Genomic DNA, 17712 nt, shown 5'->3' on the forward strand with positions numbered 1-17712 from the left:
TGGACAATGGGAGGATGGAATTGCTCACTCATCATCTGGCAGGGAATTAGCATATGGGATAAGTAGAGAACACAACCTAATACTCCAAACCTAAACAATCCAGTCACAGATGGGACAATGAAATGGACAGGTAGACAGCTCTCAGATGAAGTTCAAATGGCCCATAACACATAAAGGATATTGAATGACCTTCTTCACTAGGAAGATACAGATTAAAAGCACATTGAAGTTCATTGTAACACACCTTATCTGAGTCAGCATGGCTACCAGAAAGTGTGTACAGCAAATGCTGGTGATAAAGGGGGAAAGGTGACTCTCATATAGTCTTCTGGAAACGCACATTAGTCTGTCCACCATGGAAAGCAGAATAGAGGTTTCTAAAATTTCAAAAATAGAGTCCCCATATGACCCGGTTTTACCATCTCTATGCATACATGCAAGGACTCTACACCAACATGCCAACAAGACCTCCATACATCACTGTTCATTACACCACTACTCCTCACAGCTGAATTTTGAAATCAACATAGGTACCTATCAATGCATGTACAAAGTAATAGTGTATATATTTGGCTTAATACAATGGCTTCAAGTTATATTCACTTTCCAGGAAAGTATGTAATTTAATTCTTTACTGCTGAGTAGAACAAAAAATCATTTATAAAATAAAACAACCAATCAAGTATGATATATATTTACTACCCAAAATGTGGAAGCTAAAGCAATATGGAATGACTTTTCAAAGTGCTCAGATCGTATAGCCTGCAGATACAAAGTTCACAAAGGAAGGCAAAATGGAAAGTTTATTTTTTGGGACACTAGAGAGGTTCCATCAGGCATAAAGATGATATTATCTGAGATACAGATATTAAGGGAAAAATCAAAAAGAGAAGATGCAAATAATTGGTGACTATAAGTAGTCTGGGAATTATGGTTGAGATGAGAGTGAGTATGAAGTGATCTTCAGGAACATGTAGTTAATGTTAATATAAATTAACTACATATTCCAAGGAAGATCAATGTTAAATGTAAATTAACTACATATTCCAAGGAAGATTAATGTTGCCAGACTAGATGATGTGCACAGAAAACATAAATACAAGAACTAGTAGGCTGAATGAAGAATGCAAAAAGAAAAACACACAGATATTAACAATAGGAAAAATGGCAATATTTGAAAAAAGCAGAAAAATGGAATTAAAGCAAAATTTGTTATTAGTGATAAAAGAAGGCATGTTTCATGAGGTATTCAGCCCATCAGCCATGTCATTGTCCATTCTGGCTATTATCTAGGTGCTTTGTATGTGAGTTTTCATATTCTTTGTAGCAATGTATTTTTTGACATTTTTACAGTGAGCTCAGTGTGTGTGTGTGTGTGTGTGTGTGTGTGTGTGTGTGTGTGTGTATGTGTGTATAGTTATTTTTATTCTCATCAGGAAAAGGAAGGAAGCAGACAAAAGGAATAAGAATCATCTTTATCTAAACAAAACATCTAAAACAATCTTACCAATTCTGCACTGATTGCAGCTAGAAAAAAATGCCTACATTGAGAGATCAGGAGAGGTAGAAACAGAACAAACAGGGATTATGTGGAAAAGTCTCCCCATTTCATATTGTTTTCAGTGTTATCTGTCTATTAAGGTTTCAAAAGCAGTAAAATTTTCTGAGCCATTTTCCTCAGGTAAGTCACTGAGGAACTGCCTAGAAGAAGAGGACCCAAGGCCTCCGTCCACTTGTTAGTTCTCAGAAGCACTCCTGTGTGACAAGGACTACTTGGAAGTGCTGTGGTGCACACAGAGCCTTTGCAGCCTTGTGGCGAATCGGAAGAGATTCACAAATGAAAAAGTGATGGGCATATCAGACTATAAGGTTTCCTTAACTAATATATATTAAACTGAATTCACTATTCAAATTATGGAAAGTTTTAGAATATTAGAACTGGACTCCCTATGGTAAATCTAAAAGACAAAAAAACAAAACAAACAACAACAAAAATACTCCCATTGGGTCCATCCAAGAAGAAACCAGAGTACAATGGTGCCACATTGGATTCATAGACCACCTCTTTCTTGGTGTTGAATAGGCTTAATTACCCATTTCAGCCACTTGGTAAATCCTTTTCTGCCAGTCACGCTACCCAAGAACTTATCCGCAGCGCACCAGTGTCTTTCTCGCTACTTCTTCGATTTCAGTTTCCTCTTATTCTATGGTCCACTTCCTTCAAACAGAATCCTGATGACTGGGTCGATGTGAGGCTCAGAACTGCACCTGGGACATGTTCACTTGATACTTTGTAACATGTCTTCTGTCTGGTTAAATTCTTGTGATTTCAAACATCATTTCTCTCTGGATAATTGTCCCAAGGGCCTGAGGCTAGCAAGCTCACTGCTGTGTTCATTCTCACTTTACTGAGTTTAGAGGCAGGAGGCTTTACCTTCCTAAATACAGTTGGCATGGGAACAGCCTCCTTTGGAAGTCAGCCACCCTATTTTTACACATAGCACATCCATCCAAAACTACTGTGGAACCTGGAGTGTGCATGTGCCCCTCCCTGTTTTATTTATTTAATTTTTTGAGAATTTTATATACCATACTTTGATTGTGTTCCCCTTCCTCCCCCAACTCCTCCTAGCTGTATTCTCCCTTCCCTCCCTGCCCAATTTTGTGTCTTCTTTTTTTTAAAAAAACAAATCAACTTCAATCTCTTCCCGGCCCATGAATTCTTGGATACATGGCCTTGTACTGAGTGAGGTTGGCTAAGCATGGTCAACCTACAGGAATCCCAACCCTGAAGAAAACCGACTTTCTCTCTCAGCATCTATCAATTGCCAAAGCCTTTATCTGGGAGTGGAACTTCTTCATGCTCAACTGGGATTTTTGTCTGGTCTGAGCTTAGGACAACTGTTAAGAGCCAGAGGCTAGGAATGACTACAAGGAAACAAAGTGTTTTCCCTGACACAGTTACACATAGGAACACATGCAGCTATGATTGCATGCACAAGGTGTTTCTTTCGAATTAAGGCCTTGGCCTCTCTATGGCCACCTCTTTAGTTAGGGCTCCTACTATTTACAGCCAGTTTCTCAAGTGCCAGCTTCCTGGTTGCTAGCCCCATATCCCCAACAGCCCACTTACATCTGCCTCCTACTTTTCTCCCTTTATTCAAAATGAAGTCCTTCATTTTGTCCTTCCAAAATTTTAGTGTCCTTAATGCCTTTTAAAAGTCCTGAACTTCTTGAATTATTTCTTAATACTTATACTAAGGTATTTATAAGTATTCTTTCAACATTTTTTCCATTAAGTATGAAGGCTGCCTAGGTAAGTAACGTAAAACATCTCTGAGTCTTGAAGCCTTTCTGTCACAGCTGCCCAAACCATAAGAGATCTCTTTATGCCAGCCCATCATAAAACACGTAAGCAAATGCCTTAAAGGCAAATAATTTGCACTATAAAAATTTTATCTTCATCTAGTTATTGCTAAGTATGCTTCCTCTTATATCCTGTTGTCTCAGCTGCATAAATATTTGATAGACTTTATGTATTAATACTATATAATCTGTAACTTTTCATTCATAAAATTTTTGCAGAATATTGAAAAGGAAGATACTTCTCTTGACTTGTAAAATTCTTTAGGAATCTGTATTGCTAAGACACTCAAATAAATTGCATATTTTCTTAAGCTTCTATCATAGGACTGTCTTCTATATAATTTTAAATATGGTAATATTTATGTATAATTTCTGAAATGTCAACTGTGGACATCATAGCTCTTATGTACTTTTATTGGCAAATACATTACTATCACAATTAATACTGAGAAACACTTAGAACTTACTGCTCACATGTTTAACACTTAAGAACTTATGGCACTAATTTTTATCTTGAGATGATAATGTGTCTGTGTTTACATGTCCATATGCATGAAATATTAACACATACAGTTTATAATTATAAATTTACTTACACTAAAATATTTGATGTATGTTTTTTTTCTAAAACCCTTTGACCCTGACATTTGATTCTGTTATAATTTTCAAAATAAATTAGAGGATAATCAACTTTGACCACTTTAACATGAAGCTAAGAGATTTTTCAAACATTTCTCTTGCCACTCGGTTAATCTTATTTATCCCTTTTTCTCTGTGGAGCCCCCGTTTCTAATCTATTGATCCACACATTGCATGGTTTACCACTGAGTCACTGATTTTATCTCTTGCAAATGTCATGGTGTTCTGGTAAGTACACGGCTACTGCCCTATGCCTCAGTTTCATTTCATAATACCTTGATGTTTTAAAATACAACCTTCAAAAATGAATGCATTATTACAAAATAATTTCCTCAAATGATTTTTGACAAGAAATAAAACATTTGTGCCATGGTTTAACATGTCACCAGAAATTGAGAGATCCATTTTGTCTTTTTATGACTGAATAAGTGCTGAATTGCAATATAAAAAGATAGCCTGGGGGGGGGGGCGGGAAATACAGAACTTAAACTCACATATGTGTTAAATAACTTCACTATTATTTACAGAAAATGAGTTTCCAGAAACCCACAATGGCCCTTATTCTTCCTAATTATTTTTTTTTTCTGGTGTAGCAGAGTTTAGCACAAATATTGCTAAGTATCTTTTTAAGGTTGCGAGACTATTTGGTCACCGTAGTGTCAATCCCCAGAAAACAACTCGACCCTGTACACTTATGCATAGGAAGTATCACAGTATCTACTTGCTAGTCACTCCTGTCCCTGAAGACGTCTAGGCTGTGGGCACTTTGACTTGCATTCTTTTCATGTAGCGGGCTCCTTTAAAAAAAAAAAAAAGAAAATTTAAACAATTTTAATTAACTATGCTTATAAATTAACAGATGCATCTAAATGAACATAGTAAGCAAAAACAGAGTAGCAGCCAGTTGCTACAATTCCTATCAGTGTCATTCCCCAAACTCCATCCAAACATTTGAGCCATGGCTACGCAAACTCAGTGTGTGAAAGCATCTTCCCTTCCACAGTGACATTTTCACTCCTGTGAGAAGACTGCATGTACCATAATATTCCCTTTGCTGCTTTAATGCTGCATTAGCGGAATAATGGATGAAAAGTGCACTTCCCTTTATTTTGGAAATTATAAAAACCACAATTCAGAGGAGCTCCCAATAACTCCATTTGAATGAAGTTCTATGTTTCCACCACTATAAACACTGAATTCACAATTTCCAGTGATCTTGAAGCAAAGTAACGTGCTTTGATGTGGTCTATGTGGTCTCTTCCCATGCTGAAGTGGCTATGTCTGATGTCTTCAATGTATAATTCAAAATGAAAAAAAAAAAAAAAACCTGAGCCTAACATATTCCTATGCACTTGTAATAATCAAAATTTTAAGAGTAGTTTCCATTGGATGAATCAAGTTATACACATTAATTTTGCATAAGTATTTGACTTTTATATGTGTCGTGATGGTTGACATCAGGAATAAAGAACAATATACTTTAAGTTTTTCAGTTGAATACTCTCTTTATGAGACAATCTCTAGGCAATTATTAAATTATCCAGGTTATACATATCCATTACTTACTATAGAACTGAGAAGTATATATCTAGTCCAAACAGAGTTGGGAAGGACTGAAAGGAAGGTTTTATGGAGTTCAACAAGTTTCTAGTATTACTTTCACATAGTTAATATTCCAATCAAATCTATAAGAAATGGGGTGAGAAGATGAAGGAGATATTCAAGACATATTTAATTGTGCCAACTATGTACAGATGAACTTAGCTACTAAGGAGAACTCTAAAGTATGTTTTGGAAAATTAAAAACATACTGACAGTGTATAAATATCAATTAAAATGATGAAGATTATGTTCATTTAATCGGTGCAATTATTTTTTTTTTGTTTGTTTGAAATGCTCAGTCTTAGAAGAACTAAAGCTTAGCAAATGAATGTTAAGGCTCAAGTAATTTTCTGATTACATATGCATTGTTAAAGTGAAATGCATCTGGTAGACTAAACATAAACAACAGCAACAAAAGATGACAGAGAAATTAGAGTTGTTGTGGCTTAACATCTTTATAGATTTGTAATTGTGTCAGAGGAAAAAAAAATCCAGGTTTCCTCTCACAACACACAAACACTGTCTCAGCAGCAGGGTTTCTTTACATAGACACGAAGACAGGACTCAGTTCTCTCTACCTAGCCCTTCATTTCGCCTAAGTTTTCATGCTCTGCAGGTCAGCTTGCACAATCCACCTCAAAGTTCTGGTCTTGAGCTTCCTCTCTGGGGTCTCTTATGGTTCTCCAGTGCATGTTCTATGGGTCTTTTGGTCTTTCAAACTCTGCATCCCACAGATGATCAGATTTGCATCTCGTTTTTTTGCATTTTAAAATTTAAATTAGAAACAATCTTATTTTATATATCAATTTCAGTCTCCTTACCTTCCCATCCTCCCATGACCCCCTCTGACTCCTATCCCATCCCTCTTCTGCTCCATAGAAAGGGTGAAGCCTTCTATGGGGGAGCATCAAAGTCTGTCACATCATTTTTGGGCAGGGCCTTGGCCCTTCCCCCTGTATGTCTAGGCTGAAAGAGTTTCCTTCTGTGGGGAATGGGCTCCCAATGCCCATTCTTATACTAGGGGTAAATACTGTTCTACTACCAGAGGGCCCATAGACTGCTCAGGTCTCCTAACTGACACCCACATTCAGGGGGCCTGGGTCGGTTTCTGAGGTATCAGTCTGTGGTCCATGAGCTAGCTCCCCCTTGTTCAGGTCAGCTGTTTCTGTGGGTTTATCCAGCCTGGTCTTGACCACTTTGCTCATCACTGCCCCCTCCCTACAACTGGATTCCAGCCACTCTGAGCAGGAACAGAACTGGTGTTACTGAAATGGCCATTCGATAGTCATCTAAAGGCTGTAAATACAGCTTAGGTCTGCAGAGTAGAAAGCAGGAGTTAGCTACTTTATTTTGATTTCCTGCAAAATGACAACAATATGTTAATTCTACTGTTTACATTTAATAATATGTCATTAAAATCTAAACAATCATTTTTATCTCATGACAAATAAAATTGTGTCAAAATACATTATTCAACTACTGAAAAGAAATGTGTTTTAATTTTTGATAGCCATTTTGCCTTTTTAACATTCTTTCTATGGAGCTCAGTTTGGTCTCTAATAGATGAGAATCCTTATTATGCCCGAGTCTCCTCATCTCTCAAGAGTTGGGATTATAAGCATGCACCCCTGGATTGTTGCTATTTTTAATATGAAAACTATGCCATTCTGCTCATTGTTTACTTTTACTGTGCTGAAATGGACACATAGCTGAATCGATAAGAACATGAGTTTGAATGCTGTAGGGTTTCTAAGTCTGAGAAGGCTTACTTCTGTCTCTGTCAGGGCTAGATGTTTACAATGATTCATGTGATTAGTGGGTTACTGCCATTTCAGAACAAAAACACCTTTATGTGATAATAGAATAGACTCCAGTACACCAGCATTCATGGGTCCCTTCCTTAAAATAAAATAAAATGCTCTAAGATGTGTAAGCAGGTAGAAATTGTCTACTGTTCTCCCAGCCCCCAGTCACGGTTGGTGCAGGGTATTCTTGGCTGAGAGCCTGAGCCTGGGGTGGAAGGAAGTCTGTTTCAATCTTACTGAGAGAGAGTTTACACATGCATGAATTGTTTGAAAACCTTTTAGAAGCCTCCCTGCTTTGGGCTATACTTCCTTTTGAGGCAATTCCTTTCCTGTCTTCCTAGTTAACATTCTAGAACTCCAACCATGTCCCCGGATGCCATAGCCATATATAAACCATGACAGCATGGAAGCATGCACACACACTACAGTGTTTGGCTATAGTCCTCTGGAGTGCCCTTACAATCAGCACTTGTCCATAGTTTGACCTGAATTTCTGACAAACTACTCAAAAGTAGAAAGCACATGTTAGAAATCCTCTGAGCACAAGTTCCTACTTAACACATGATTTCCCAGGGGCAAAGTCTTGTTCAGTTACACTTTTAATCAGCTTGTCTGGTCTCACTGCAATATTTAACACACATTGCCGCAGGCTTTAGTGTGAGTGTAGAGAAATAGGCTAGACATGGTCGCCAAGACCTACAACCTTGCACACACTAACGTTATACTTAAATACGATCCTTCATTGCAAACATTGAATCAATCATTAAAACCATCCTTTGGAATCCATAGGGTAGAGGCAGTCTGCCTGACAATTGCAAAGCTTAAGGCTGAGGACCCAAAATGATGCAAAAAAAAAAAAAAAAAAAAAAAAAAAAAAAAAAACCGTGAGATGTCAAGCACGCTTTGAAATAAGTATTGATTTGTCTGAAAGCTTTAAGTTAGTGTCATGGTCAATGCTTTCTCAGTGTTTCTGTGACATGGTTACTAATTGTCATTGATTATTTAGTGCTGATGATATGCTCGGAGATGTTGAAGTACAAACACTGCATAGCAAAGAAAGTCAATGAGTGTTTTGGTATATTTTGATTGCACCGTGACACTCTGAGACTGTTACATAAATAACAGTTTACCCTGAACTTAGGGAAGAGTCAGTGATTAGCTGACCAGAATTAGCCATAGAGGAGCCAGAAATTTGGATAGAGAAGACACACAGGAAGGAAAGGGCTGGGACTAGAGTCTGAGCTTCCTTTTGGTTCCAGGAAGAAGGAAGACATGTGTCTTTTGCGGTGTCTCTGGCCAAAAAGCAGGGTCAGCTAGTTGCTATTCAACCTCTCTCAGTTAATCAGCTTTCACCTCAGCCTTTGATTCCTAAGTCTTATTGACAAGCAGAACAATAGAGACTTAATTTAAACCTATGTATCAGGCCAGGCCCAGAGTGGCCAGTGTGGCATTGACTTCTATTTGTCCCCTGACTCAATCTTCTTAATCTCACATGCTTTCCTCTCTTCCCCTTCTCTTTCTCCTAGCTCCCTCTCCACTCACTGCCCCTTCCTGATAGGGTGAATTACAGGTGCAAAAGAAATTTGAAAGATCCATTGTAAGTTTATTATTTTAAGAAAAACTATGTCTTGTCCATCCTCAACAAGTAAAAACCAGCTACATTTTTAAGGTCACCAGTATGTTCATTAAACTCATTGTAACTAATATTGCTCATATGTAAGAACCAGAGTAAGAAATTTCCCCAGGAGCATGAACTCAAACATTTAACAATGAACTTGCAAAATCTGGATGGAGCAAACAGATATGGTAAAGATCTGCCAGTAGATATAGGAAACAGAATCATATGCAACTAGGTCATAGAGAATGTTGTAATATTGGCACAGCCACCAGAAGACTCTGTGGAGAGATAGAGACAAAGCTGATTTAAATATAAACCAAGATACAGTTTGACAAAGTACAGCCTTTGTACTACATGATCCCAGAAAAGGGACACTGGGTACATGTTGGGGGACATGGATGGTTTCTGACTGACAAACCAATCATGGTTTGAATGCACCTAAAACAAAGATATTTGAGGAAATTATTTTAGAAAGCCATTGCTAGACCACAGAACAGTCTTGGATGCTGGTTGTTAAAGTCATAAATACATGAGGCGGGTGGCGGGCAGAATTGACAACAGACATCTTGGTTTAGGTGTCAGGGAGAGACAAGAGTGAAGAAAAGGGAAGTAACATTTACCATGAAGGTGCTTTATCTGTATTTCACCCCAAGTGAGCACAAATGCTTCCATTCAAGTTTGTGCCCCCAGAATTAGAGTCTTACTGAGACCAAATTGGAAGGATTAATAGTTTATTTGGGTGAGACTGTCAGAAAACACAAATACAGAGTAGGAACAAAATGAACAAGGGAAAGGGGCAGGTAATGGGTGAAAGTGGTCCACCCTGGGAAGCTGAGTCTGTGCTCTGAGGAGACTCTAGGAGACAATGTGGATGCTAAAGTCCAGGTGGGGGATGGGAGGCAATCCTCAACAGGCATAGACTCTTTTGGCTTATTTCTTGTTATCACCAACTCCTTTCAGAATTCACCATTGCTTGTTTATTTCCTTTGGAAACTTTTTCAAAGTTGTTCATGATGAATTTGCTTCGTTTCTTTCAATGCTTCTACTTTCGTCATCAGATTGAGCATCGCATGGTTGTTTTGTCTGCTAACATCTCTTACAAAGAGGTAAGTGGATGTTTCTGAAATCATTGCATGGAGCGTAGGTAGTGAGATCGCCTTCAATGTGTGGGAAACTAAGACCCCATTCTCAGTAATACGATTCCAGTTCACGATTATCTGATATGAAATCCTATACATTCCACCCTACTGTGATAATGACACTATGCTGCTTTCTATTTCCTGCCTCAGAAAGCTCAACTGTTTCCTATTTCCTATGTAATTAAATCTAAACTTCTCTGCCTGACGTTTAAATCCTTCCACAATCTGAATAGTTACTCTCGCATCTTTATGAAAAAAACTACTGAATAAACACATTACAGGACAAAATAAATGCTGCCAAAAGCTATATGGCACAATGACTTTCAGGTTGCTTTCTGCTAACAATTAGTTTAATATTAGAAAACAGCATGATCTAGCCTCTCAAAACACCAATGTGAAAAGTCTGCATGAGGGTAAATGTGATTTCTAGGGCCATGGGGGTTGGGTTTGGGGACTGGGGGTTGGTATGAACACTAGCAACTAATGCAGTCTTTCTGAAGACAAAAGGCAGGGGCCTGCGGAGAGCCACAGATAGGGAAGTGCAGTTCCTTTTATTCCTGCGCACACCGGTTACTTTGCTCTAGATGGCTGTATCTGAAGATAAACCACACAGACATAGAAACAAAATGGAACTGCTAAGGATGAAGACAGAAGCAAAAGAAGATAATGTAATACTGTTCGTGTTGCTCAGGATACAGGGACAATAATTTCATTTCAGGTACCTCGTTGGGCCTTCAAGAGACAGTTATTAGCTTGACCACATACCTCGGCAAAAGCAAGGGAATAATTTAGTATTAGGCCATGCAACAAAATAGCTGAAAGAAGAGCTCTGAGCCTGAGTCCTGGGTGGCAGACTCACCAAAGAACTAAACCAGGATGTGACCACTTTTGAGAGGTGACAGCATAAGAAATGAGCAGCGCCTATCGACTGAAAGTATTTAATGCCTGGAATATAGAATGGCTCTGTACGCACAGTGCTGGCTTAGTGTGCCCAAAGGTCTAGGTTTGCCCCTCAGCACCACATAAAGCAGGCATTTGGCTAACATTTTTAGTACCAACACTTGTATGGTGGAGGCAGGAGGATCAGGAATTTAAAGTCATCCTCAACTATATAGTGAGTTCAAGGCCATCCTGGGCCACATGAGACCATCTTCTAAAAAATTATTTGGTGCATTTCTCTATGCTATCCTCCTCTCCTTGGTGGGAGGATTGTACTTCCTGTCTTAATTTCTAGGCAAGAAGTTCACTCCAGCTGATGAAGCACAAGCCATTGGAAGTCTGGAGAACCCTCTTTAATACACTGGTACTCTTTCTATCTATGGCAAGCCTCAGCTGTGGATTCTATGTTTTAAAAATTGATTATGGAACAAACACAAGGTGGATACGAGCTGGAAGCCAATGTGTATCAGTGTGTCATCCTCCTGGAGAACACACATTTGATCTGACACTGAGGTGTTAGAGCTGTTTATCATACAGTGACAAAGTTGTGCAAGAACTATAAAAGTGTCTGTCAGATTCTGGAAAAGTTTGCAAATTAAAAACTGAAATTATGAATAAAAATATCTTCTAGAAATAAATTGGGGTTTAATGTAAGAAAAATAAAAAATGGTATTATACCCATTAGTAGCATTAAAAAGAATTTGACCTGTTAGCACATGAGAACACATGATTCCAATGAAGTGGGAAATGAGTCACTCTGTTATGGCTCCAGTTAAAATACATAGGAGAATTCTATTCGGAGCATTAGCAATGGTTCATAATAGTTAAGAGAACTTTGGCTTTCTATATTCACAGATATATGACTGATTATATATGGGAATTATTTAGGTCCTTGGGAGTTTTGTTTATTATATCAGACTTGAAATATACAATAAATAAATAAAAGCAAGTGTATTATAGTTATGAACAAAAGAAAACATGTTTAAAGTGGAGCAAAGCCTGTAAATGAGTCCTGAAGTGATTATTTAACCTTGACAGTTTTATAAACACAATAATTGTGCATACTTAATTAAAATATATTTTAAAACTAGGTTTAATTTGAACATAAACATTTTCATTACATTTGAGGTTTTTCCTGGGCACAAAGGCCATTCTAGAACATTAGAAATTCAGAGCAAAGGATCACGTTGACACCGTGACATATTTCACATTTTATAGGTGGGAAAATGACAGCTCATGTTGCTAGAACCAAACTCAAGGGAATTTAATCAATTTAGCAATTCTATAATTCACTAATGGACTTTCAAATATTTTATAAAATATATTCTTTCTCTTTGGTTTTTAAAAAAATCAATGTACAAAAAACAAAGATGGTGGCAGATGCCAGCACCCATCACTATCTACAAAGCTTCTGCAATCTGGGAGACTAAGAGTCTGAGAAGTCTGAGAGCCATGGAGGCTCCAGGAGTGGGTGACAATGGCAGACAAAGAGTTTGAGTGGCCTGTAATGCTCCAGAACAACTTAAAAAAAAAAGCAAGACTTACAGGAGCATACTACTTGCTGCAGACTCTTCAGCCACCAGGCTGGCAGAGCAATCGTCATTTCTGATTGCCAATGAGCCCTGCAGTTGCCACAGAGATGTTTGTGGCTCCATGGAGGTCACTGCTAAATAGGGTTGGGCCTAGATCCCTTAGCCAGATTTAGGCCTGTGTTGCTTGCCCTGCTGGGAGATGGAAAGTGTAGAGCAGCAGCGATGCCCACAGCCTACAGGCACAGTGGTTGGACTTGTACAAATGACAGGGTGGTGTGAGGGGACAGGGCGATGTGCAGTGGTGCAGTGGCCAGGAGCTCCCTCAGAGACATGTCTGTTGCTGAGTAGGGCTGACCCTAGGCCCACTGGCTGACTAGCCACCAACATGGAGCTGCTGTGGCTATCACCTGTGCTACCTGCCTTGCTGGGAGACAAAGAGTACAGGAGGACTACAGTGTGCAGGTCACAAGCACAAAAGTTAAGCCTGGTGAGCCTCATGGCAGCAGACATCAAGGATAGGGAGGTGTGCAGTAGCCAGGATCTAGAATGGAACCTGCGACTGGACACCTTGCCTAGCTGCAATATTACCCTGACTCTAGACAACAGCAGCATATCCCAATGAGTCTCAGCAATAGTCCAGGATTTATGGTGCTTCAGAAACCAGAAATCTTGAACCAGACCAACGACTCATTGCAATGAATATTTGCATACAAAACTGTCTGGGTTGTACATATATTTACATGCTGCAGTTTCCAGTGCTACTATGATGGTGGGAAAGATGGAGGAATGTACCTACTGGTGAGTGAGTGATGGAGAGAGCTGGAGCTAGAGATGCAACTGAGAGAAACCTGACTCATGAGGACCAGCACCAAGATTAGGTAATCAGTAAACAATTGCCAGTAGAGGAGAATCTTGGGTAGAGCTGCCTACAAGTTGTGTGGGGAACTCTGAGGATTCAGCTTTCATGAGTCATCAGCCATGGTGGAGAAGGATCCAGGATGCAGGCTCCTGTAAGTAATCTCTCACTGATGTTCTCCAATAAGCTCATTGGGTCCAATAAGCTAGATTTGGGTGGAGTTATTTCTGTGGTCTTTATGGTTGCTTGACTGGAGTGAATTTGTTCATGTCTCCCAAGATAAAGTCACAAAATTCAGATCTAACTGAAGATACATATAAACTATTATTTGATACAGAAAATATAATCATGAAAAGGAAAGTTCAAAACCTTATTTAACACCAAAAGACTTATTGTGAATTAATATTGAGTGAAAATGAAGGACAGTCAATGAGGGAAAATAAAATGTGAACATTTCTGTTACAAGTGAGAACAACTATTCAAGAATTAAAGGTGTTTGACATCTTTATTTAGGTATCTTGTAACCTAAAGCACCTATAAGCAAGACTGACCAGTTTTCTTCTAGAAAAAAAATGATTTAAATACTGAGGCATAGTGACTAAAATTAATGTATATTATCATTTATTCATCTCTATCTTTCACCTACATCTATATATCATCTATCCATTAATGATGTTTACTTATGTACCATCTGTTTATCTATCACCTATTTATTATCTATCTCTGTACCTATTATCTATCATCTATCACATTTCTGTCATCTATCATGTATGTATGTATGTATTATCTATCTGACTATCTATCTATCTATCTATCTATCTATCTATCTATTCTACTTACCTAGAAGGTATACTTTTGAGTTGGTGGTATTTTGAAATATTTTATGTCACCCAAAGGGTGACCCTCATTATTTACATGTAAAAGACACATATGAGTATATATTTATATAATTTTGTGTATTTGAAATAATGATTATTGAAATAATATATGGTCAATTGGAAGTTTCCTACAGATAAAGGTACAATACTTCAGTTAATTTTAGAATATATGGGTGAATATTTGACTAGTGTCAAATTAAAGAAATTTTAAAATTTGCCATTCTTGGACACCACAAGGAACCCTCTTGTCTTTTTAGTTCTCATAATCCCATAATTTGGAATAATAATATCAGAAAGTCAAATTTTAATAGGTGTTACAGTAAATAAGTTCTAGAAAACTTAAATGTTAACATAATATACTAGATAAGTTTTATGACAAAGATGTATTCTTCTTTGTCTTAAAAGATTAGATGATTACTAAAATTGAATGATGTGTTTTTAACCACTCATGAAAGTAATTCCAGGAGAGACTTATTTCTCTAAGAATGCTCAATGAACCAGGAAAAGAATTAGAAGCAATTAGAAGCTGAACTCTAGGCAGACAGATGATCAAGCAAGCTGAGAAACAGGCATATTATGGGCTTCTTAATGAAAGAACAGATAATATGTCACACTGGAAATATAAATTATGTTTATTTAATAGACAAACAAAGCCATTGATGTCAGAGGGGCAATACACTTGGGAGATGGCTACTCATACACCTGCTCACCCCTTCCTGACTACCATTGATTTTTGTAAACACAAAAAGCCATTACAGCTACTTAATGTATATTATCTTATGCCAGAGATGATCTGTATTTCACATCTCATCAGTCAGATCAGCAATATATCCTCAAGTGCCATAACTGCATATTCAATAAAAATCACTTCCAATGTTTATATTTTTCTCTTCAGTTTGTTCTTCTGCAGCAACCTTCAGTACACATGTGTCTCCTATAGGTCAGTGATTAACCAATGCTGAGAATCTGTGCTTCAGACAAGACTTGAAGAAACACAGCCAGGATGGACATGGAAAACCTTAACCCTGAAGGACTATAACCCATGGTATTTGAGGGTTCTATCTGATCTGCTGAGGGAGAAAAGCAATCAATAATCTGATCCAGCTGTAAAGCCTATCAACTACAGCAATTATCAGCATGGCAAAATGCAATAGTACTTATATCTTTGGAGTAACCAATAGCTGTCTAATTGGAATTAAAGCGAGGAACAGGTGAGAAATCAAGCCCAGTACTATAAACCCAGCCAGTGATTGATGATGTCATGGACTGTAGAAGAGAACCTACTACTGTCACTTTCCTAAACCAGTATAGTTTATAACTGCATTCTAAAAATGTAATCTTACACCAGGAGATAAATGTAGTTCTTATGTACCATTAAGGAAGCTTACCTTTGCAACAGATGGAAACTATTGATGATATATATCCATGAAAAGGACAATGGTTGACTGAATGAATGCCCAACCCCAATTGATATATCTACAAGACAATCTATCTAAAATTCAGGTAACATCACAGAAGAGGTGACAGAAGGATTGTAAGAGTCAGAGGGTCAGTACATATGATATAAGATAGCGTCTTTGATATATGATAGGTAAGATCCATCCAATGTTGATCAAGGGAATTTTCAGAAGGACCCACACATAGATGAAGAGTGATAGAGACATTGGCAATGACTGCTGAGAGAAGAACTGGTCTTCTCCAGAGATGAATCTTGATAGGTTATCTAGTTCTTAGTGGTCAGCCGTGTGTGTGTGTGTGTGTGTGTGTGTGTGTGTGTATTACTTTATACATATGCATATACACACACATACACACACACACACACACACACACACACACGTGTGTTAATTTTATATCAACCTGATACAAGCTATACTTACTTGAAAGGGAGAAACCACAATTGAGAAAATGCCTCTATAAGACTTAGCTGTATGGCATTTTCTTAATTAGTGATTGATAGAGGAAGGCTGAGCCCATTGTGGGTGGTTCCATCCATGGACAAATGGTTTTGGGTTCCATAGGAAACCAAATTGAACAAGCTATGTAGAGGAAGTCAGTAAGCAGTACCTTTCCATGATCTTTGCATCAGCTCCCGCCTTCAGGTTCCTGCCCTATTTGAGTTCCTGCCTTCACTTCCCTGCCAAGTTGTTTTTGGTTGTGGTGTTTCATCACAGCACTGGTAACCCTAACTAGATACATATGAATAACACTAAATGGATTTAGTCATATATATTTATATATGCATGAATACATATAATAATAATTAAAAAAGAAAATGTCAAAAATTTAGAGGAAGTAGAGGATTTTGGAGGAGTTACATGGAGAAAGGAAGGTGGGAATTGATGTAGATACATCATTCATATATGAAATTCTCAAAAATTAAAATAAAACATAAAATTACTCTTAAAAAGAATTAGTGTCAATTATCTCTTTTCTTTTATTCCTCCCCTTTTCTAATTAATTTTATATCAAGTTTAATTAAAAGCAATATACCTCAAGACCCAGGTATACCTCTCTTGGCCATATACCCAAAGGATGCTTAATCATACCACAGGATACTTGCTCAACTATATTCATAGCAGTTTTATACATATTTGCGAGAGTCTGAAAACAACCTGGATGCCCCTCAACTGAAGAATAGGCAAAGAAAATGTGGCACATGTACACAATGGAATATTACCCAGCTGTTAAAAATAATGACATCAGGAAATCTGAAGGCAAATGAATGGAACTAGAAAAAAAAAAAAAATCATCCTGATTGAGGTAACCCAGATCCAGAAAGGCAAAGGCAAACTTGTATGTGGTAGAATATTATTTTCAGGCATGTGACTTTTGTTTATGCTGCACTTATTTAATTCTGTAAAGCTGTGTTACTCTGTCCGTCTAAAACACCCGGTGGTCTTAATAAAGAGCTTAATGGCCGATATCAAGGCAGGAGCAAGGATAGGCAGGGCTGGCAGGCACAGAGTATAAACAGTAGGGGAACTGAGGAGGGAGGAGCAGCAGGAGAAAAACCCAGAGGCAAAAAGTAGAAGGGTTAATGTAAGATAAGAAAAGCTGACTAGCAACAAGCCAAGATAAGGCCAGGCATTCATAACTAAGAATAAACCTCCATTGTGTGACTTACGTGGGAGCTTGTTGGCATCTCTCCCCAAAAAGTCCATAAAGCCAAGAGAGCAAAAACTTTGAGTTACGCTTATACTCACTCACAAGTGGATATTAGCTATCAAGGCTATATCCATGCTACAGCTACAAACACAGATAGGCTAGGTAACAAGGAGGGCCCAAGGGAAGATGTATGGATCTCCATGGGAAAGAGAAATAGATGAGATCTACTG

General features: G+C 38.0%; 1 protein-coding gene across 8 annotated transcripts in view; it reads right to left on the reverse strand.

Annotated features, from left to right (window-relative positions):
• Positions 1 to 17712, reverse strand: part of Lrrc7 (leucine rich repeat containing 7) — a 439615-nt gene that overhangs the window by 298414 nt on the left and 123489 nt on the right. The window contains exon 3 of one of the 8 annotated variants that reach the window (XM_051195787.1): positions 4727 to 4802. The exons of the other annotated variants lie outside the window; for them this stretch is intronic. Within the exon in view, the coding sequence (XP_051051744.1) occupies position 4727 (1 nt within the window). The 5' untranslated portion in view covers positions 4728 to 4802. The remainder of the gene's footprint in view (positions 1 to 4726; positions 4803 to 17712) is intronic. 8 annotated transcript variants of the gene reach the window in all.

The sequence above is a fragment of the Phodopus roborovskii genome, unplaced genomic scaffold (genome assembly GCF_943737965.1).
Source record: "Phodopus roborovskii unplaced genomic scaffold, PHOROB, whole genome shotgun sequence".
NCBI lineage: Eukaryota > Metazoa > Chordata > Mammalia > Rodentia > Cricetidae > Phodopus > Phodopus roborovskii.